The 24,516-nt window shown below is 39.4% G+C and overlaps 1 protein-coding gene across 1 annotated transcript in view; it reads left to right on the top strand.

Annotated features, from left to right (window-relative positions):
• LOC142970066 (CUB and sushi domain-containing protein 1-like) overlaps positions 1–24,516 on the top strand; it is a 362,809-nt gene that overhangs the window by 215,553 nt on the left and 122,740 nt on the right. Inside the window, exons 11-15 of the mRNA XM_076110217.1 lie at positions 10,742–10,845; positions 11,229–11,341; positions 17,809–17,991; positions 18,187–18,372; positions 23,571–23,711. Coding sequence (XP_075966332.1) covers positions 10,742–10,845; positions 11,229–11,341; positions 17,809–17,991; positions 18,187–18,372; positions 23,571–23,711 — 727 coding nt within the window. The remainder of the gene's footprint in view (positions 1–10,741; positions 10,846–11,228; positions 11,342–17,808; positions 17,992–18,186; positions 18,373–23,570; positions 23,712–24,516) is intronic.

The following is a 24,516-nucleotide window of genomic DNA, read 5'->3' as shown; positions in this document are numbered from 1 at the left end:
TGAGCCTCTGAAGGAGTAGGATGGAGAAATGGTGAGATGTAATTGAGTAAAGAAAGTCAGAGGAGAGAGAGAGATGGACTTTTTGTTCTCACCTCTGTCTCTCTGACCTTGATAGAGAGACATGACATCAAATAATTACTGTATGACAAAGATTTTACCCAAGTGTTACTGTAAGCCTGTGCAGATCTCATTTACTTATCCATGAGACTCTAATCTAATCTTTTTATTTCGACAGCACTTTGCAGCCATCGTCACCTGGCCTTATTCAAGTCTCTTACAGTCCAAAAAAAGTCTCATAATGACACATGTGCCACATATTATTGGTGATTATGCTTGGTGTCAGATGACAAGCCATCTTTGTGTCGTGTGTGTGTGTTGCTTGGTATTTAAAATATAATCCAAAACAGTGGAGTATAATAGATTCAAGTAGACTTAGCTTATAACAGACGAATGTCTTCCATCTGTTGTGTGTACTGCCTGTGTGTGTGTGTGTGTGTGTGTGTGTGTGTGTGTGTGTGTGTGTGTATGTGCGTGTGCGTGCGTGCGTGCTCGCCTGCTTGAGGTTTGAGAGCACTTTAAGAATGTGCTATAATGACAGATTATCAGCTACTACAGCTGCTGGCATTTGCAGAATGTCACTATCTACGTACACAGAGGGAGAGACAAGGACAAAGGCAAACAACAGGATAAAGACAGTAATAGACTAGACTGGAGTAGAATAGAATAGAAAACAATAGAATACGTTCTAAATTAATGACACAGTAATGATAAATAATAATAAAGTCCAGTCTGTCTACTATACTAAGACATCAGTGCACTGTATACAATATATACTCATGTGCTGAATACTTGTTTAGCTTTTCTAGTTTCCCCCTCTTAAAAGAAAAATTGACTGCACAATGTATAATCCTCCTTATTCCACCACTTAGTGGAATGATCCAGCATGGCATGATGCTACGCATGTGTGCTCCTAATCTGCCTGTTCTTGATCAGGCAGACACGGGGCGGTTTATTGATTTTTTCGTGTTGAGTTAACTCACACTACACATTTCAATCTGTCTTTCTGCGTGGCTTTCAACACTGAGCGTAAGCACGGTACCCACGGTCGGTTATGCACAGTGGGGATTTCAAACAAGATATACAAACAAGTTGGTATTGCTCTCTTTACTGAGAAGACGACAACCAAAAACATTGACTTGCACAAAATGATTTATTTTTATTGAAAATGAACGCTGAAATGTAAATGAAAATGTAATCCCACCACTTAATCATCTCAGTCCGGAAAACGATGAATTGATTGACAACATTGAATATAACTTTATAGTGTTAACTTACTGACATTTCCCCCGCTCTGACTCAGGCTCTATTTTTAAGATAAATGTGCACCGTCCACATATACATGCATTAATACATCTACGTCCACTAAGGCTCTGCCTTTTTAGTAACCCCTACATGTCACTATAGGATATTCCTGAGTTTAACATTACTTTATTGGTATTTGCGAGCTTAAGTCTCCTTAGCATGACCGGCTATAGTTTTTTATTTTTTATCAGCAATCATCTCCTTGTGCAGACACCTGACCTAACTTCAACTTGGTTTTGTTTATCTCCTTTATAAGCACATCGTCCTTAATGTAAAGACATATGTATACCTGCTGGATCATCAATCTTTAATCATAATTTAATTTGTGTATACAGGGAATGAGACAAATTATTAAACACATCACTCGGAACCTTAAGTGTAAGTTCCAGATAAATAAAAATGTGTTTTTGTTTTTTGTGGCCAGTTAGAGAGAAAGTGCTAAAGGTTCGGGGAGTGAACATGATATTTAAACAAAGTAAATAACAGTTATATTTCTTTACCTTTTTTCTCGGATTCCATCTTCGGCTCTTTGTCTCCTCTCCTCCCCTTCTTTATCGCCTCTCTCTCTCTCGCTCAGCCTCTGACTGACTATTATTCCAGATGACTTCTTTCATCAATAACATGTTATACAAAATTGAGACAGAGACGAATGTTTTTACTGAAGTGTGGGGGCCTTTTCTTTCCTTCTTTGTGTACGTTTACACAAGTTTCAAAAGCCAATATGTAACGCTGGCTGCTTGTGTGTCTGTTGTCATTCTGTTAAGTTCTGAATAAAAGCAGCACAATCAATATGGTTTGTAACGGTCTGACAGCCTGTCAGAAAAAGCCGCGAGTGTGCTTCTATTTGTGCCTGTGTTATTATTTTGTTAGTTTGCGAACACGCACATGGTTGTGTGTGATTTTTTGGATATCGACTGTGTTTTCTTTCTGCCAACTTAATTGCTAACTGCCAGAGGTTGTGAAAAATATGTTGTCAGGAAAATGTGTCCACGCAGAAGAAAAAAGGACCTGTGTTTATGTCTATATGTGTGTTTCTGTATGTGTCAGTCATTTGATTCATCAGTATGAAACAGATAATTATTCCGCTCAAGTCTGAACCATGCCTGACTGCTCACACACGTCCACCCTTAAACGCATCGTCACACACGCCCATTAGGCCTCTAATCATTGCTGTCTTTTTCCTAATGAATTCATATTAGTGTGCGTGGTGTGTGTGCCAGTGTGTTATTATGGTATTGGATGTTGGGTCATTTTCATGCATGGATCATCATCATCACTTTAGTTTTGGCAGGACCCATTCTGTGACATTCTATCAGATTCTGTTCAATTTTACTTGATACAGAAATTGAGGCCAGAATATGTTAAAGTCCAGTCTCATTCTACAACAGATCATTGTTCCGCAACATGACTGCACAATTGCTTAGGCTGAAGACATTAATACCCACTATTCAATACATTATCATCATGGTATGAGTGTTAAAACCATGTAGCTTATGGTTTATTACAACTTTTATTTGTGTAACTCTGGCCATTTGTTCCATAGTTTATGGCATTTTTGTTAGCTATAACTCTTTGATTTGGCTATTACTAGGTCCAACAGGGCAACAAGTACAAGCAGACAGATTGTCATTAATTTTGTAAATTCTGTAAACCATCAGTTTTGCCAGATTAGTTTCCATCTTTTTTGGAGATAAAATTAAAAGTGATTACATCAGAAATGTTGCTAATTATCCCTCATTGTCCAGAGTAACTGTGCAAACGTCGACAGTAGATTAAGTTAGATTGGTCTGCAAACTGTAAAGGGTCATCATTTTTACTTTCATTTATTTTTAATTAAGGTGACTTAGTGGGGGGTTTATTTACAGCCTCTGTGGTGCTGAATGTTGTTGCCCAGTTGGACCTAATTTGCTATTTTATCTTTTTTGGAGATTTCAGCAATTTCTTTCGAGAACACATTATTGTTGCTACGGACAGAATCGATGGCCCAAGCTACAAATAATTAAGTTGTTTTTTTCTAAATTGTGTGCTTTGAACTGCTAATTGTTACTTAGTGTTAGTAAGCTTCAGATTGGCTCCTACCGTCTGCATATTTGCTCTTACACTGTATATTTTGATTGTGAAGGTAAGACATCATTGCTGGACCAGTGAGATACAGTGTAATATGTATGGATTGCTGATACAGGTCACATCATACAGGCCATAGCTCAAGGAGGATGTTGATCACATAGACTCATAGAGTGCATAGTAAATAATGCTCAGTGTCCATGGTAATGGTAAGACAGTCACCAGTAGCTGCCTAATGAGCACATTATCTCAAGTCAAGGCATTTTGCTATTCAGGCTTTTGACTGTAATTTGGCAGTCTGGCTGACCATAATTCATTGTATTAGCTCTCTCTTTGACTCTCATTCCTGAACATTGCACTTCTCTACCAAATGAGGCTGTCCATGGTGACGCATGAATATCCCATGGTCACACTTTTTTAGTTTTGTGCACTGGCTTCATGAATACAAGTTTCAAGTTTATCTTATTGTGGTAATGTACAACATTATGGAATAAGGCATCTGCTAACATGTCAAAAGAAATTTCTCAACCCACAATCTGCCGTTGCCAGGTAGCTTTCTGCTGTATCAACAGTTTATAATGCGGTTTCCACAAAGCTGTCACACAGCTGTTGCTCAAACATTGTATGCAGTTTATTTTCCTAAACTCTCCAGCCAACAGGTCAACAGCACTCAAAGGTGCCGTAACAACTCAACAAGGGAGTTATTTTACCAGACAGCAGCCGTTTGCTTTCTTACCACTTAAAACAGAAGTCACCTCGGGGCAGGACTGCAACACATAAACATGGCATATCTGGATACGTTGAGGGTATAGCCAAGAGGGTAGCATCCTTGGAAGTCTATTTTTAAATTGACTGGTACTTTATTTGTCCCACATTTAAACTCACTTGTCAGAACATATAACATCACTAATACACAACAACCAAGTAGAAAAACATATACTTATAAAGCCAAGATGCAGTAATCACCACAAATGCTGCACTCTCTACTGTGTATCGAAACCATTTCACAATGGTGCAGATGTAATGACACATCACCTCTGAGGAAATGAATCTCTCGTGGCCAGATCTCAAGGAATTCAATCATTCCTCCTTGCTTTCTTTTTCCTCACGCAGTCCAAAGACATGCAGCTCAGGTAGACTGTTAATGGACGTTAGCCCCGTGATTGCCCGGCCATCTATCTAGGTCACTGTCTGCCCTCTCGCAGTGCAAAGTGGGACAGACCCTGACCCTTGAGACCCCCAAAAAAATGATAAACACAGAGAGTGGAGAGCCTTACAATAGACCATGGGAACCACCCACATGTAGTATAACAGACAAAACTCCTGAAACATTTTATTACTTAAAGGAATAACGGTTTGAGCTAATGAGTTGACCCTGCTGCTAAACTATTATACTCTGGCATAGTGGACTGCATTGGGCTGTTGCATTGGAAATGGACATTGGAATTGCACATTCAGCTGAAGCAGTTCCCTCTGTGTGCTGGTTAACTGTATTGCAGAGGCGCTACACTGCTGATCTAGATGAATTGTTTGGACGACAATCCACAAATAGTGACTTTGTATGCATCCCGCTGCTATGTTTGTCCCTTGTTGCCCAGCTGCACAGTGCGTATGCGTCGTAAAATTCACTGTAGTTGCAATATTCAGTGCACTGTAAAGATGATTTAAAACGCTCTCTTGAGTTGCTATGAGCAGAAAAAGTGCTTCTAAAATTGAGATGACATTGTCAATGAAATGCTCCCTAAGAAATCAAGTCTCGAAAAATATGATAATAATAGTAATCTGATTTTTTGAAAATAACTCCCCGAGGCATGAAGGATGTGCTGTGGATGGTGTCCTCATACAGGGTTTCAGGTTATTCTCTACTTGTTCATTTGGCTGACAGACTAAAAGTAATCTATTGGAAAGAATGCCCCAAACTTCCATTGTGGCAGCTCACCAATTACTTAACATAGCTGCACAATTTCAGCAAGGGACTGCTCGTACACTCTGCTTTCAGGACACCTGTTCCCTGTATGTACTACTTTTGACAAGGGGTCACCTCAGTACATAGTTTAAACTGTTTCTCAACAATTTATGTGTCACACGGTAGTAGAAATGCATTTAAACTTCAGTGGACACAACATTTATGTTAAAAAAACTCTTCACTTTAGCCTAAATCCCATCGGGCCTGAAGCAGAATAGAGTTTTTCAACCCTGAACCCGCCACTGTTATGATCCTGTATATCACTGAATTGGGATATTATTAGGGGTGCTCATTAGTATGGACAGTACGTGACAAAAATGAACAAACCAAGCATTCTATCAAGAGGAAGAACGTGAATTTGCTTCACTTGTCAGTCTAGCGTCGTCAGTGTTGGACCATCCACGTTAGTATTCTTCAGTGGTGTGCAATTTACTGATGTTGCGTCGTATAAGTTCGGGATACTTTACTCTCATGTCAGTTTGGGCTGCGATCTAAAACAATATTGTATTTTTCATCTTGATTTAACTTCTGTCATGCTCAGAAGTGTGGGTCTGTGTGTTGAATGAATTGTATTCCTCCTGCATATGTTCACATGATCGCTTCTAGCTTCTGATTCAAGTAAGTCAATTTGTAAGTGTTCTATTTTGTTTAGAAAAAATGTACATGTACGGCATTGTCTTCAAAAGCTATACTTGGTAAGTGCCTCAACTTTATTAAAGATATATTTTGTTTTGCAATAATTGCTACATTTACAGTGGGTCAGTTGAGAGGCCGATCAAATCCAGAGAGAAAATATTGACTGTTTTGTGTTCTGTTAGAAATCATTGTGTGATGTGAGGAAAATAGCCTGTTTGTTGTAGTTTTGTTGGCTGCGATAGTAATCAGGAGGCTGGTGTTACTGCCTCCCAGATTGAAATGAAACCTATACCCATGTGCACTAGCCTTGGAAGGGGTCACCCCAGCTTATTCTGTAGTTGAAATGGCTGACTGAACGTAATTCATTCGATGTGCGCAGAGTGTTGCCATTTTAAAGGGTCCCAAATCAAATCTTAACCTACGGCTGCACAACAGCATAGTAAGTATGGTAGGGAGGCGGCCCTCTGACCAGAGGTCCCTGTTTTTAAATAACCCTGCAGAGAAGCATCTGACATGCTGAAGTGCCCTTGAGCAGGACGTTGAACCTTTACTAGCCTGTCTGTAGCTGATGCTGCAGTGAAGTAGAAAAGAAATTCCTCCAATTTTTATTTTTTCTTAAACTTGATTGACTTAGATAGATAGATAGGTTTATGGATTTATATGTATGTGATATTTCTCCCCTATTTCTTGGTGGCCAGCACTGCTGCGGCCTGAGCTCAGCGAGGGAATTTAAATTCCACCCAATTACGGCTTTGTGTTCTCTTGCACCAGTCTGACTTAAGGTCATAATGGTGAGTGCAAGAATCAAGATCAGCAGGCATTGTATAGTTTTTTAGTTTCGCATTTTTTTCCAGGGCGATGAAGCGGGCATCTCTGGGTAGGCATGCAACCCATTTATGTTCTGCTGTAGATAGCTGAATGGGTACAGTGTGCACTGCGTGTAATGTTTATAAGCCTCTGTTGACTGACACTGACTTGCAAAAGTACGTGTCAGATTTTTTGACTTGAGTGGCAAACTCGTATCCCCTGTGTATTTAGGATCAGAGTAGTAGGAAGATTACGATCAGTTTCTCCCCGGCTGTGATCGTGCCCTGAGGAGACCCTAAAGTTCACGGCACTACAACTTTGCTGGCTGAGTGAAGGTATTTCACTGTAGGTTTGGATTGCACAGTGCTCTTAACAATGTTTAAATGGCCTATTGAGCTGCTCAGCTGCTTACTAATGACCTCAAAGTGATACCACTTCACCCATCCCTTCAAAGAGCATCAACCTTTAAACAGAAACACTGCTTTCTCCTGAACGGTCCAAATTTGAACACTAGAAACTCTCTTGTGAATTACTAGTGAGTACTACAGGAGCTCAATAATGGGAATCAGATCAAAAGAAAATATACAGAGCTGTACTGCAGTCATCAAACTGAAGGCAAAATCTGTGCTTACTGTCAACAGTGTTTGTTTCAGTTGGAGTTTTGCAAAGACCTAGATTACACTTTCTTACATGTTCTCTTTCTTTCATCTTTGCTTCCTTCCTTCCTTTCTTTCTTATTTTATATCTTTACTTTAGAAAATAAAGAAGCTAGTCTAATGTTGTTTGGGGTTGCAGGCTGCTCCTAATGTCTTTCTAAATGTACCCATTTGGATCTATTGAACAGCACTGAGCTTCTTGCTAATGACCTTAGTGTGATAACGCTTCAGTTCCTTCCTTTAAGTCTCTGCCTTGACTGTCTAGACACAGACGTACACAAACATATAAATAAAGATGGAAATATATAGGCACTGAAACGCAGCCAAACTGTTCTCACACATACGGTGAAACAGGCATGCCTAAACATCATTCTGCTTCAGCTGTTTAGACAGACATACCTGGGAAAACCACCTCCTATACACACATACTCACAGTCACAGAATCATGTGTGCATGCGCGGATAGTCTGTTTCTGACTGTGTTCAGCTTCACTCCTTTTCTTTACGACCAAAAGCTGCTGCTGTTGTTCAATCTTATAAACAAACTCCACTTCTCCGAATTTTTTTTCCGTATGATTGAAGAAAACCAAAAACAGAAGAAGTAATTCCCCTTAAGTCTCAAAGCCTCTGAGTGTATATCTTTGATTAACAGCTAAGCCAGCTGGGCCACGGAGATGCATCTTGAGAACAACCAACGTGTGCTTGGGACTGTAGTTTACAAGCTGAGGATGGACAGTTTTATGTTAGAAGTGTATTAAAGAAAAAGGATATTGACCAGCTGGCATTTCAACGTTTACTGGCGGATGAATCCCCATCATGGATCAAGGTTGAATCCCCGTTGAATTTGGTTTTGGTTTTGGTTTTGCAAAGAGAATCAATGCTGATATAGCGACATTGTTTCAACATTTCATAAACTACGAGTTTCCTTTTCGTTGGCCACATCATTTTCACTGCTCACTGAAAGGAGTAAAACACACACGAAATCCAGCTGGTCTGATAGATAAACTCAGTTTGACACAATATATCAGTGCAGACACAAACAACCAGTTTATTTAATTTACATTGATCATACTTGACCACTTCTGACTCTAGCATTATGTGAAATGTGTTCATTGTAAACTCAACATTGTAAAGTAGCCAACAGTTTAACACAAAATATTATTACAAAATTCAGAACAAAATCTGACATTTTGAAACAATTGCTGACTCATTGGTTTATTACAGGTGTGCAATTTGTAGCAGGTAAATATATGCAAATATGATACACAAACACATCAGCAAATAAAGTGCAATGGTTTATTGATGCTCCCTGGGATTTGTTGTTAGCCGGGAATTAATACCTCACAATGCTGTTGTACCTCTTTCTCCCATTATCTCGAGCCATTTTAAAAAGACTAAACATTGCCAGAGGCTGCAACACTCAGGGTGTAATGAGATAGTAAAATGCTTTCCAACGGTCTCCAACGAGTCTCATATTTATTGAGCTACATCTTGAATGTAAGTTGCTGATGTCAAAGATGAACATGTTTTTTTTTTCTTTTTAATATTAGCCTTACTGCACATCAGTTTGTTTTAAAGATTGTGAGTGTGCATGGTTCCATTCAGACATTTGTATGATTACGCATTCATACAGCTTTCCATGGCTTCTTGTCGTGATGGCAGTTAATCCCTCAGATTGTTTCATATCCTTTTACATTATTTGAACATTTGCTAGACATTTTTATTTTGACAAAGCACGACCAAAGGCTTAGCCATGCACAGCTGAGTCTGGCGTGTTAAAATGTTTTTCTACATCCTTATCACCTGCGGTAAGGTTTTTCTTCGCTGTGCTGTTATAAACCATGTGATGGATTCTCATCGGCAGCATCTCATGTTCATGGTTCATATTAGTTCTCTAACACACCAGGAACTCACTGATTGACACCATTTTTTCTGAACAGGGGAAATCTACCTTTTCCCATTCTGTCAGGAAAATGATATACAGCTAATAAATAATTGACAAGCAGCAAATAATAGAATACCAGTATTACAGCATTTCAGAGGCACAGTAGATTGATGATCCAGTGCTGTATGCATGCAACTACAACCACAAACGTGTCTGCGAGTTAGGCGGTAAACACCCAATTTCGTAGTGTTCAGCTGCAGAATGGTGTGGTGCAGGGTGCGTAGCTCCCAGAGGTGATTTTTGTGAATGTAAAGGAGGATGCTGTCAAATAAAAGCAAGGGGGCTTTCAATTTCAGAGTTCTCTTCTTTTTCTCTGCTCCCATTCATTAAAGATGGAATATTTTGAAACACCAAAATGTCACTGAAAAATGAATTGTTATACCTTTGGCATAGCAGCTTCCGTTAACAATAATAATATTAATAATAATATTTAATAATAAGTAAGATGATAGTGACAGTCAAGAACTCTGGTTGTCTTTCTCCCATGCTGGTTTTATCATTAGTACAAAATATTTCCTCCCACATTTGTTGCTTCCTGCTACACACAGTTTCATCCTCCATCAAATTATTTACTCTTTCAATTAATTATTTTCTTTTTATGTTAATTAAAAAGCATAACTTGTATGATTTCCCAATGGTATGATTCATTTCACATTCTGGCACATCGGGGATTCCCCAGAGTTTCTGGGTTTGATGATGCTCTCCGTTTAATTAGTTATCAATACATTTTGTATGTTGTTTTTGCAAATGCCCATTTGACAACCAATTGAAGCACTGTAGAGTAGTACTGTCGAGAGCATGTTAGTGCTGCATTGTTTCAGTCATGAAGGTAATTGAGAAGAAAACCTTTTTAAAAAAGAAAACCTTTGTACTGTTTGGACTGGGATAATAGAAGTTTTCTTTCTATTTTCTGCTCAAAAATGGTTTTCCTCTTTGCTGTAATTATCATCATTATTAATAATCATGGCATGAAGTCATGACTTAACAACTGGAGTCATGAGGTCTGCCAGTCTTTTCAAAATAGTGTTTTCTGTTTACAAAATGTTACTTTTAATGTATTGTTATTCACATGCAGCCCCTAACATCATATAGTTTGTGAAACTCCCACTTCAATACCCCAGTGATATAAGCATTAGTTTTTATTGCTGGAAATTGTAAGGATGAAAAAACATGAGACCATCCCAGGAATTAATAATAACCCTCTTGTTGTTTTTTTCTTTCTTTTAACTTTTGTCTGTATTCTCACCTTTCCTAATTGTCTTTGTTTATAACTGTTTCTGCTCTTTTCCCCCTCTTGTAATTCCAGGTGATAAAGCTGTCATTTGAAGAGTTTGACATGGAAAGAGGATATGACACACTAACTGTGGGAGATGGAGGGAAAATAGGAGACACTCGTAGGGTACTCTATGTGTAAGCGACGCTCGTGTGTTCTGGCCCACAATATAGGAATCTTGAAAATCAACAGTATAGAACACATTAACGGTTGCAATCAGAGAGACGATTGGAGAAACATGAACGCTATTCTGCAGATATACATTATATACTGTAGATTGTATTGTGTTAGCTGCATTGTTTTGATGGATTTTTTGTTCGCTCAACTACATCATGTATTAGTCCATCTAATAATTATTGTTATTTTATATTTGTAAATGATTAAAGTCTCCTCTAGTCAAAAGGAGAAAGTGACAAACCAATAATGCTTATTAACAATTTGTGTTACTGTGTATGTATTTGCGTGTATGTGTGTGTGTGTGTGTGTGTGTGTGTGTATGTATGTGCGTGTGTTTGTGTAGACTTACCGGTTCCAGTGTCCCTGACCTCATCGTTAGCTTGTCCAATCAGATGTGGCTACACCTGCAGTCAGACGATACAATCGGCTCAGCAGGGTTCAAGGCAGTCTATGAAGGTATGCCCCCCCCCCCCCCCTACCCACATGTTTCTTTCTCTCTTTGTCTCTGAAAATAAAACACTCACACACATCCACACAAACAGATATATATACGCTCACATAATGAAGTGTGAAAGTCATTGCGTTGCTGACGGAGTGATTCAATAGTGAACACAACTGCTGTTGTCTGTCCTTGTGTATACTTGTGAGTGTGTGTGCGGCTGCATTACAAGAAGGTAATAACTGAATTACGATTCAATCAGCTGATCGTTTTGCTTGGTTATTTTTCATATTACACCAAAGCTAACACTGATAGAGAGATAAAGATGGTGACAGTCACCGTGAGTGAAGGTGAGAGGGAGATATACAGTATAGATGTCCCTCTAAATACTTGATATTTAGAACAACCCATTTATTATATTTATATATTTTATTACCTACTGCATTTCACCATGCCAATGCAGCTCTTTAAACCATATTAAAGTAAATGGAGAACAACTTAATTGAATTTACTTGAGACTAAGAGTAAGACAGGTAGAGATATGTAATTTAATAAACGTAGAGGAAGAGGAACAACAAAAAAATGACAAAGTGGGACGAAAGGAGACAAAATGACAAATTGAGTAAGAGGAAATGAACTGTCGAGGAGAGATTGAGAGAGAATGAGAGGGACAAAGGTTGTGCTCTTGGTTCTGCTCAGCTATGTTTGATTCAGTGATGTTGCTGACAGTGTTGTCCGGGGTCACTTACTGTTCAAGGGAATCAGCACAGTGTGGCTACAGAAACCGCATGCAACTGTAACTGTAAGTAAGTGGTGTAGAACATCATATTACAAAGTTCCCTTGGCTAGGATAAGAAGGTGCTGACATTGATTTTGTTAGGTTAACATTTGCACAACAGTTAGGGCCGTTTTCCTCTTTACAACTTGCCTTAAGTGATCAAAAAAGGGCCACCTTAATTATATGACATATATTTTAAGGCAATGACACATTAGAAACAAACATAAAAAAGAAGAAAGTAACAAACATAAAATCATACTTAATAACCTCTAGATGATCTTGTAGTTTTCCCCAGGACAACTGAACAACTGCCTGTGGTATGTTTTGTGTGCCTGTCCTTGCATGTATATATGTGATGCTGTCACATCATATCATTTCACCATGTTACACACTTTGATCAGAGTTACCCCCTGAGAGCCTTAGGTTTTCAGCCCTGCAGGGAAACGCAACACGTGTAGTAGCTTTCTTGCTTTTGAATTTGGATTGAATATCTTGATGATTCCTCCATACTATCAGAAGTATAATTGTTACTTTATTAAAACATGGTGCATCCTTGTTCCATTACTGCAGATTTAATACCCTAACTACAAGCGCGACCAGCATGTTGCTCGTATTGTTTTCACCTTTTGAGACTGTGTGTTTGTGTGTGTGTGTCACCATGGCATGGCAAAATGTGGTCCTAGAAACACCTACTGTAGCGGGAACTGCCACAAGCGGTGTTGAGTACTTTGCCAGGTGTTTATATGTTTGTCTATTTGTGCACAGATTTTGTCAGAATGATAGCATCACAGTTGTGCAAGATGCAGTCACAAAACTTTACAGGTATGAAGTTGAAATCAAAATAAAGACCAAGATGATGAAGATGGGTGTGGTCCGAGAAAGGGTGTTGAAAGTAGGGGAGTAGGAAGTGGGGAAAGGGCCATTGGCCCCCAAACTTAACGCCTCTGGCCTGATTTGGCGTCGCAGCCGTTCTCTTGTCTTGACCGGGTTTTGATGTCGCGAAAATCAACCTCAAATTGCAAACAATTAACGGTACAATCCCGAAGATCTCAGCTTCGTTCTCCTTGATGGCACTTTTGGTCATAAACTGTAATTGCAGGTGGGTTTTTGGATCTCACTTCCTGAATATGTGCATTCATAATACAAGAGCTTCCATCAGTGGGCCAAAGACTTAATCCCCGCTGTGACATGTCATTTGGTGATGGATAGTAACCTAACAGATATTTATTTAAATACAATTCTTCTAGTTTGGTAGTGGTTTGCATTACAATGATTGCTGTTTGACAGCTGATACTCACACTAGCAGTTGGATAAACCAACAAAGTTAACATCTCCTGCATGCAGCTGCTTTAACATGTGATAATTGCATGACTTGATCATAACAACTTCAGAATGTAAATTGTGCACTGGGATTGATTAGCCACATCAAGCAGTTCCTGTTCTCCAAAATGAACTGAAACCAAATGTGGCTGGAATGTATTGAAATACAGCTAAGCCTGTATTTATGAATGTGTTTATGAATTTTGCTTCGAAACATGATTGGCAGTAATGCAAAGTGTAGTGTTTGTAGTTAATTGGCTAACACACAAAAAACCGAATTGAAAGGTCCCTAAAATCAATGTGTTTTTTCTTTCTTTTGCTTTATACCATTTGAATACAGTTATCCTCCATGCATTTTGTTTTATTTTCTTTCCTCAATTATGTATATTGCTTTGTTTAATATATGACTTTTGGAGAGGAAAAGAAACAGAAGCATAACATGTATTGAGTAGTAAATTTATGCTCTGTACTTCAGTAAAAATCTTTCAACTTTGAAAGAAAGGAAAAGAAAATAATGACAGAAAAGAAGAACAAACTAAAAAAAGACTAAAAAGCGATCAAGAAAGATGCTACCACCATAATGACAGACTTACCAGGGGCTCAAGATCGTTGATATCCATCCTGACACTCGTCAAGTGTGTGACAGGTAGCTCTGGGCCACACACACACACACACACACACACACACACACACACACACACACACACACACACACTCTCTCTCTCACACACACACTTCTGCCACTTCTTTGAGTATTCTACTCTTGTGGGTGTACTTAGATCCCAACAGATAGTAAAAGTGAAGAACACATGCACACACACACACACACATACATTGCTCACCTTGAGATGTATTTGCCCAGAGCGAATCCAGGAGCATGGTGGAGCATGTGTTACAAGATGACAGCCGTCTGGTAGAATGTCAAATTTTAAAGGAAGGGAGAGAGGGAAGAGCAGTGGATAAAAACATACTGCTATTAGGGGAAGAAGAGATGAAAAAAACACAGTGACAAAATGAATGGAATATGATTGTAGGCCAGTTTGGCAGTACTGCTAATGTGACACTCATGCCAAAAAGCAATGTATTGAATCAGATTGAGAGAGCGGGAGCAATAAGGAGAACATTGAACACAGTGGGAGCGGGGACAATTTGAAATAAGAACAGGCAAAAAAAGAGGGATGAAGATAAAGAAACAACATGTGTGTTTGATAAGCAGTCATATATAATGTCACAAACATCAGTGTTGCTCTCTTTGATTTGTACCTCCTGCTGGTTTCTTAACAAGAGTATGCATGGATCAGTGTGTGTGTGTGTGTGTGTGTGTGTGTGTGTGTGTGTGTGTGTGTGTGTGTGTGTGTGAGTGTGTTTGTATCTACCTCCACTATTTGTTTTGCCTTTCACAATTAAAGCTGAATTACACTATAATTACCCTCATGACAATTAGCTGTAACAAGGGAAACAATCAAATGAATTTCTCAACGACTTTGTTTCTCTATACAACAGTGTCGATAATGGACAATTGGAATTTTTGCTTTTTTTTTTGATGGTCCACACAGCCGCATTGAAGTTGCTGCTAGTCCTTCTTTTAAGAAATGATAAGTTCTTACCATTTGTTAACCTGTTGACAAACAAGAGAAGAAGGTAGCCATTGTATATAGCCATATATTGTAAGTATGGCCTTTGTGTTTAGACAGCACACAAAGTCTGTTCACAGGCTGCAGATTCATTCAAAGATGCACACACATTTATGTTAACCCTAACCACAAGTCTGAAAGAGGTTTTTAAAAGTCACACTTTAGAGACACAGAAGTAAAATTGGCAACTGCGACAGCCAGCAGTATTACATGAGGATGAACATAGCACACCACTTAAGCCCGAGCGCCTCCTTTTTTGGGGGCTGTGGAGAAAGTTTAGCATATACCGTCGGAAACAATGCACATATCACGAACAAATATAATGATGTTGCACATCAAATTAAACAGAACCTGGGCTACAATAATATGTAAGCCGTTTTTACATGCTCCAAACACAACTCAAACACCAACTAAATGAATTACCAAATATCAAAATCCATATAGCGCCACCTAGTCAACCCACTCGCCAAATTTCTGGCTCTACCGCTGTGGTACTTTATGCAATACACACACACAATATGTCAAAAGAAAGCAGACACTCCACAGATTCCGGACATATATCAAATCCAGCTACAACAAAGCATCAGCGAGATATGAACCAAAGAACACCAACAACAGAAATCGCTTCATCAAACGATAGTTGTAAAATCTGAACACGTGTTCCCTTTATTACAACACCAAAATTATTCAAATAGACCTTGTGGTTGCAGAGTTATGCTCCTTTTAGTATAGGTATGCAATTTTTGAGCGGAGGCCTAAAAAATAGGTCAGTTTTTAAAGGGTTCATGCTTCAAGGTTGGAGGGAGACAACCAGGGGGCTCCCTGGAGAGGGCAAACAAGCTAAACTGTTTCTTCAATAGGTTAAGTTCACAGCTCTCATCTGTCTCCTCCACACACCACACCTCTGCTCCCCCCCTCCTTTGTCCCCCCCTGGTGAGCTGCATGGACACAGAGCCCTCAACTTCAAAGGGCTCTTCCACCACTGATGCTTCAGGACCTGACGGCATCAGCCCCAGGGTCCTAAAGACCTGCGCCATCCAGCTGTCTGATGTCCTGCAACACCTCTTCAACCTGAGCCTGAAGCAAGAGGAAGTCCCGGTGCTGTGGAAGACGTCTTGCCTGGTTCCTGTACCAAAGAAGACGACTCCATCTGGCCTCAACGACTACCGACCGGTTGCCCTCACATCTTATGTGATGAAGGTGCTGGAGAGGCTGGTCTTGGCCAACCACCGACCGCAGGTGAAATCCTCACTGGACCCTCTGCAATTTGCATACCAGCCTCATGTGGGAGTGGACGCCGCCATCAAATCGCACCTGGACGGATCCGGTACATTCAACACCATCCAACCACTGCTGCTGAGTGAGAAGCTGTGTGTGGTGGGGGGTAGACACGTCCACCGTCTCCTGGATCACTGACTACCTCACAGGCAGTCCACAGTTTGTCCGACTGGGCCGTGTGCTGTCTGATACGGTGGTCAGTGGTACTGGAGCCCCACAGGGAACTGTTCTTTCTCTCTTCCTGTTCACCTTGTACACCACTGACGTCCAGTACAACTCAGGGTTATACCATCTGCAGAAGTTCTCTGATGACTGTGCAGTGGTCAGGTGTCTAAGGGATGGACGGGAGGAGGAGTACAGGGCAGTAGTGGATGACTTTGTGGAGTGGGCCGGTAGAAATCACCTGCTTCTGAACGTGGCCAAGACCAGAGAGATGGTGGTCGACTTCAGGAGGAAGATGACGGATCCACAACCGCTGAGAGTTCTGGGAGAGGATGTGGACATGGTGGAGGAGTACAAGTACCTCGGTGTCTCCATCGAAACAGACTGAACTGGAAGATCAACATCAACGCTGTTTACAGGTAGGGGATGAGTCGACTCTTTTTCTCGAGGAAACTTCGATCCATCCAGCAAGATGTTGGAGATGTTCTTCCATTCTGTTGTGGCCAGTGCACTTTACTTCACTGTAGTCTGCTGTGGGAGCAGCATTGGAGCCGGAGACAACAGACTTGACAAACTGGTTAAGAAGGCCGGCTCCATCATTGGCTGCAAACTGGACACTCTGGAAAAGGTGGTTGGGACACTGAAGAAACTACTATCCATATTAGACAACCCGGACCACCCTCTCCACCACCTACTGCAGGGACAGTGGAGAACTTTCTCCAACAGACTCATCCAGCTCTGCTGTCACAAGGACAGATACAGGAGATCATTCCTGCCCTCTGCAATAAGACTTTACAATAAATCACCTCTGGCCAAATCCTTCACAAGATTATAACACCGTTACACTGTTGTTGTTTGTTTGGTTAAACCTTTGCACTACTGTTTAGTTAGTTAATTTAATATTATTCTATTTCATTGTATAAATTGTGCATTTTTTACATTTAATGTTTTTTACTGTGTTATTTTTTCTGTATATACTGTGCATTTATATACTCAATATTTTTTATTTTTTACTCTCATACTTAGATTGCTTACCTGTACCATAATTACTGCTGTAGCGCACAAATTTCCTCTTGCGGGATTAATAAAGTATCTATCTATCTATCTATCTATCTATCTATCTATCTATCTATCTATCATTACCATAAACACCCCCTACAGAATATTCTGATTAGTCTCACAGACAATCTACAAGTCAATGAATGCATTTTATTGCCATTTAATCCCACCTCACAAGTTAGAACAGACAACCCCTTATCTGAATGTCACCATGTCGCATGTTGACATTAATTATCAGCATAATGTGTTACAGAGATCGAACGTGGAGGCTGTGGTGATCCTGGGGTGCCGGCATTTGGTCGTCGTAGTGGTGATCGCTTTCAACATGGTGACGTGTTGACCTTCTTTTGCCAGTCGGCTTTTGAACTAGTGGGAGAGAGAACCATCACGTGCCAGCACAATAACCAGTGGTCTGGCAACAAACCCAGTTGTATCTGTAAGTACACATAGTCCATACAGACATAGTTATGTTGATTGATTTCCTGTTCATTTTGTATTATCATTCTTGCCTCTTTTTTTAATTGCTATATTTATTTGTCTTTGCTTTTTTTGCTTGCATTCATACCTAATTACCTATCAACTTGACCTCTTTCCTTCCTGCCTTTGTTCCTTTGTTCCTTCTTGTTTGTAGTTTCATGTTTCTTCAACTTCACGGCTCCATCAGGGACTATATTGTCCCCGAACTACCCAGAGGAGTATGGGAACAACCTGAACTGTGTGTGGTTGATTATCTCTGAACCGGGTAGCCGCATTCATCTCCTGTTTTCTGACTTTGACCTGGAGCCACAGTTCGACTGGTTGGTGATCAAAGATGAAGGTAATTGTATCTTAATATATCACAGTAATTTTGAAAACGTAGTTCCTAAATTAACACCTCAGGATATGCGTATATGCAAATTCTAAATTGCTGAAATATGGATGTGCATGTATTTTTTCTGAAATCGTTAAAAAGTTCAAATAATCTGGGGGTGCACTCTTTCTCAACTTAAGATAACTACAGATAACTTCTGATTGGGTTTGGTTGAGGAATAGCTAGCTGGCAAACTGGATGGAAAGTTGTAATATTTATTTTATTGTGCACTTTTCCTCTACACACAGAACACAGGGCAATTTGATCACCCATTGTAATCAAAGTTATTGATTTAAACTGAATCAACTAAAGCCCCTGTTTGACTGGCTTGTCATTAAAGATGAAGTTGTGCTAAATCGGCTGGCTGTAAACCTGTTCCTCTGCAGGGATGTTTTTTGGAGCAGGGTTTTGAAAATTGCAGGGCAATTAGTGCTGTTCCACTGGGCAAACTGAAATTGAAGTTGTTGCTTCAAAGTCTTCCAGTTTGCTCCGCTTAGTGATCGATCACTGCTGTCACATGGAAACAACACTGTATGTCTTCTTTTCAGAAATTAAAACGAAAAATGACTTACTCCATAACTGACATGCCCTCTTGAAAGTAATCAAGATTTCAAAGCCTTCATGAAATGTTCTGCCTCTGTAGACTTCTGTAAATACACTTTTTGATCAGATAAAGAAAGTTAGGTGAAAACCACAAAGGCTGTTTACTGTTGTAAGAAATATTGCATCAAAATTGTGTGAACTTTGAAGTAAAAAAAAAAGAGTCAAATCAGTTAAATCTAAAAGTGCATTTAGTTTATATAGTACACCAAGACAGTACCTATGACAGATTGGTTTTGTCCCACCATGAACAGGTGTTGGCTTGTAAATACCTTGTAAAGGATCAGTATCTGTTAATATGGCACCCATTAAATGATTACTAATTAGTGTTCAGAAGGTTAACTACTGTACAAGTGTGCATCATTTATTACTCTGCTTTTCAAAATCACACTGGACATATTTCTGAATTCATTTGAACGTACGTAACTGCTGCACCACAGCACTCAACAGGCTGATATAGAATACAAATGGGTTTAAAAGTAACACAACGCAGCATTGCAATGGTTGAAGTGATAGCCATTTGAATAAGCGGATCACTTCTCAAGTGTTGCTTATCATTGATAACATACATTGATGATTAATTGGCATTGTCTGAAAGTCTCTCCTTATGTCACACATTCAAATGTAAAACATTTGTTTAATTGTTATCAACAAGTTGGCTGTTATGCAGCCAATTTTGTGACGCACAGTCTGCTGTTATGCCTTTGAACGAGCATACATAAGAAAGAGATGCTTTAGTCCGAAAGGAAAATAAATCTGCATCCTAATGCAATAAAATAAAAGCTTCTCTGCATCAGAGATACCCAAAGGCTTTTCCATTCACCAAGAAGTTTATGTGACCTTGACATTCAAGACTTTTATCCCTGTATAATAGAACAATGAAATACAAACCAATGGCAAGCAAAAGTGAACAGAGCAACCATTATAATAACCCATAAACCACCTGAGCTGGGAAACAGTACTGTAAGAAATCAGATAAAGCTTCAAGGTACGCTTTTGAAAAGTATATAAATGGTTTACATAATCAGAAAGCCATTGTTGTCATCTAATAAAAGAGCACATCGTGATAGACTGTTACAAAAGGCATTTATGTGAATCTCTCCTCTTAGATAAGTAAGCGGAGGACCTTGTCACTCTTTCAGCTATTGTTGCATTGCTTCTCTTTTACTCCTGGTCTCTTGCCTATTAATGCAATAATGAATATGTGAAAGAGCTTTTGGGTTGCTGAAGAACAAAGTGGTTGACACTGTGAAACTCAGTCGCCATGTAGCTTAATTGAGTCGAAGTCCAAAACTCCCAAGTTAAGGAGGAAATTAAAAGAAAAGTTTCTGTAGGAGTGTTGGTGAAGAATCCCAATTTTGGCTGCAGTGTGTTTTTATCACCGAGGAGTTCTTGTATCTCCCCTTCTGTCCCTGTCAGGGTCACACTGCTTTTCATTGCACCTTTTGTTGTTGGATTCTTACGAGGATTTTGAATATTGTTTTCAATAAATAGTAAGTTCCTAATGATGTTTTCTAAAACACTCTGCAATCAATCATGCTGACTGCTCTCTGTTATATTTTAAGGATTGGATGGATCAGGAATAATCTGAAAGTGTCAATACCATTCTCCTCAGCCATTATCAATATCCAGTGCCGTAATCTTATAACATGTAAATGATTCTGGTGTATCTGATCTGATATTGTGCATGCCCTTAAAATATATATTTCAAAAGTAAAGTATAAATTATGAAAAAGTATAAATACTGTTCAGGTGTCATGAATAGAATATCATACAGTGAATGCACTCAATGACCAGAAGAAGTAGGTCTTACCTTTTCATTGCAACAGCAAATCGCTTTGTGTACGCATGGATTACCACGACTAGATTTAAAGACTGTCAGACTTTGAAAAAACATGATTGCAGATGCCATTGGGTCAGTTCAAGCATCACTGAGACCACAGAGTTGCTTGAATTTTTGAGAGTGACCTTTTCAAATGTAATCAAGGAACGGATCAGAACACAAGACACCACTTCAACCATTTGTTACGTGGGCAGATGGCCCTTAGTCGACAAACACAGGACATATTGGGTGGCAAAAGCCATAATGAATATCAACAGTGCTGCTTCCCCTACCGGTACAAAACTCCAGGTGTTTTCTGATGAATCACAGTTCCTGCAGCCCCAATCTGATAGACTCCTGGTGGGTCATCAGCAACAACAAGCATTGTGTTAGTTCTGGCAGTGAACTGAAGTTGTGCGTGCCAATAGCTCATCAGCATCAGTTGCCATTTATAATCGCTGATCACACTCAAACTACATTTCCAATCGCATTCAATCAAGACAATAAAGTGGTCTTTATAATCTCACAATGCCTCTCACTTACTTGTGATCATTATGGCGCTGCTGCTGCTGGTTAATCTGTTTATTTCTACCTGCTATAAACTGCTGTTGCTGGCTGCGACGATTGATTTCTCTATCAACCGCCCCAGCTTCCTCCTGTTCATGTGTCTTATCACCATTGCAGGGGATGGCATTTCTTTTCCTGCGCATTATGTTTATTCCATATCTCACTGATAAGGGCCTGCTGGGCTCTGTTCTGTGTAGCCCTTTAGGGTTATATTACGCTCCCTACTGAACCTGTCGCTGCTGTTTGGATCATTTGGGAGCACCCTCATGAGCAGAGTGTATTCTGCCAAAAAAGTGTGTAGTTGCAGTAAATGATACTATGCTGTGACACGAATGTCTCAGACAGAAATTAGGTGATGCATGGTTACAGCTGCACAGGCCAGTGGGAGACAGGTAATGGTTTCAGGGCCATTCAATTGGTATACAGTGGGTCCTTTAATGGCTATAGAGCGATGCCTTAATGCCAGAGCATATCTTAATATAGCAGCCAGGTTCAGCCATTCATTGCAATCATATACCCCTAAGGGGTTTGATTGGTACTTTGAACAAGATAATGTTCCCTGCCATGGTGAGAGAATTGTCTAGGAATGCATGGCTCAAGACACCTTCCGGTGAAATAACGTTAATGGCCTGGACACCACAATCCCCTGATATCAGTTTCTTTGGGAGTCAATCAAATGCAGCTTCTATAGAAAAAAAGCATCCACCCATCAACCTCTGCCAGTTGTGTGAAGGACTGACACCAGAACTCGACAGGTCCCTTATTAAGTCACTGCCCAGAAGCTGTTATTCGTACTAAAGGTGGTCCAACGTGGTACTGAACAGGGTTCGGTATCAGCAGGGTAATACAATTTAATTTCAGTTTAAAGGGTCTTGATTCCGTATAAGTTGCATCCGACATTAATGAGATGAAATATCCTGTAATGATGTACAGCTATAATGACTTAAGAATTCTCTGTATATTTTCATAAAACAAAGCGCATTACTACTATACAGATATGGAATGACGTGTATCCCACTTTGGGACACTGTCGACTTTTACTTGAATTTATATCGTATTATACAGTGAAACTGAGATGGTTGCTAAAAAAAACACTTCCAGATGAGAATCTCCAAATTGCCAGGGACTATGTTAAATGGCCTTGTTTTAGCACAGTGATGATGCGTTTCATCTCAATAGTCTCAGAAAAAGACCTAAACCTGTAAAAATGCTAATTATCCTTCAATGGCCTTAAAAGAAAAGGATCTAAGAATTTTTGTTTTTCGTTAGCTTAGAATGAGTCATTTATTTCGATATAGGGAGCGGGTCTTCTTCACAGGGTCCACCATGTTGCACCACTCTGTTTCTGCAGTAGCCCAGAACAGACAAGCCAAACACTGGCTCTAGAGAGAGACTTTTGCATTTTTACTGCAGGGGCATTCAGTTGGATGCAATTTGCAACCTCACCGCTAGATGCCACTTAACCCTACACACTGCTCCTTTAAGGACAAACACTACAATTTGAGACACAGAGCTTTCAACAACATATACATTGTAACTCACTGCTGTTGTTCAAACTCCCAGCAATGTAATGAAATAGCCAAACTGGGCTCCACCAGTAACAAGCTTCAACATTTGAATACAGCATACAGTGTCAATATTTTGTCACTCTGGAAGGAAACATTCTAAGCCACATATTGCTGCTAATATCTATTTACGTTTATTAAATAAGATTTTGAATTCAGGAATGGTAATGGGTTATTCCTCCATTTTGGTTTTCACAGTATCAGAGAACTGAATGAAGTGAATTGAATGGGTTCTTTTCACTCCATTCAATTCTTTAATCCCATTGACAGGCAGGTGATTGATTAATCCATTGTGCTACCGACAGATTATTTATTAAAGCATGTACATTGGTAACATTTTTCTGCAAAATAACATCAAAACAACATATTACAATGTGCTAACATTAACAAGAATCTTAAGACCTGTTGAGTCATCTGAAAGTTATTTTTTTCCTAACCCTAATACCATTTAATACATCTCTTGAGGTCTCTTGTGGTGTTTTACTTCTTCCTTTTTACAGGAGTCCTTCACTTTCCAAGTATGTCCTTGGCCTAATGTTATTCAGACGGAATTAGATAAGCACCATTAAAACGTGTCTGTAAATGATTGTTTAAACTCTGTTCTATTTCAGGCCTGTCTGAGCCAACAACATTTGGGACGTTCTCGGGAAAAGATGTTCCATCACAGATCGCCTCGAATGGACACATCATGAGACTGGAATTTCAATCTGATCATTCTAATACTGGAAAAGGCTTCAATATCAGCTACACCAGTATGTGCTACCTACCTACCTACCTACCTACCTGTCTGTGTCTGTCTGTTGATTAGATTTACTGACATGTAAAACGTATACAATTTCTTAGAGGAAGAAAAAGGGCGTATTGATAGATGCAAAGGTTTGTGACAGTGTGTGATCATAAACAAAGACACATAAAAACTGAAAACAATAGTTGTCTATTGTCCAATGCAGCTGCAATATACACTATGTTTTGAATAAGGGAAGATGTTCTTACCTTTCCTTGAAGCACTTGCAATCTCTGTCTTGCTGTGTTGTTGCTATTCTTCTTGACTGATTGGTATTTGTACTCTGATTCATTCTTTGTGGTTTCCACGCGGTTTTGCAGCATTTCCCACACTGCCTCCCAAATGACCTTGTCTCTGACTTTCCTTTGAGAGGTTACATTTGAGTGAAAGTAAAAGAAAACAATATTTATTGTCTCTTCAGCTCCACAGAATTACAAGTCCTACCTCTAATCCTAATGCAAACCATTTTCTCCCTAATCCTAACACAAATGAAATGCACCATTGGAAGCAGAAATATGCCATTAGAGTCTCTTTTCCCTCACAAACATTAATGTACAGAAAGTCTCTTTATAGTACCCTTTAGATTTATATATATATATATTGCAATGTCTTTATTGTCAACAGTTGTAGAGGAAAGACAAAAAACACAATTACTGTTGATAAATACCCAATTTAAAAAAAAACATTTAACTTTCAGTCATATCATTTTTGTTGATGAAACATTTTGAGAATACAATTTAAATTTGTCATACACATTAACATAGTAACTTAAG

This window comes from Anarhichas minor, unplaced genomic scaffold, assembly GCF_050575085.1.
Source record: "Anarhichas minor isolate MPS153535 unplaced genomic scaffold, ASM5057508v1 ptg000042l, whole genome shotgun sequence".
NCBI lineage: Eukaryota > Metazoa > Chordata > Actinopteri > Perciformes > Anarhichadidae > Anarhichas > Anarhichas minor.
The sequence above is the reverse complement of the archived record's forward strand: the minus strand, read 5'-3'. Positions and strand labels throughout refer to the sequence as shown.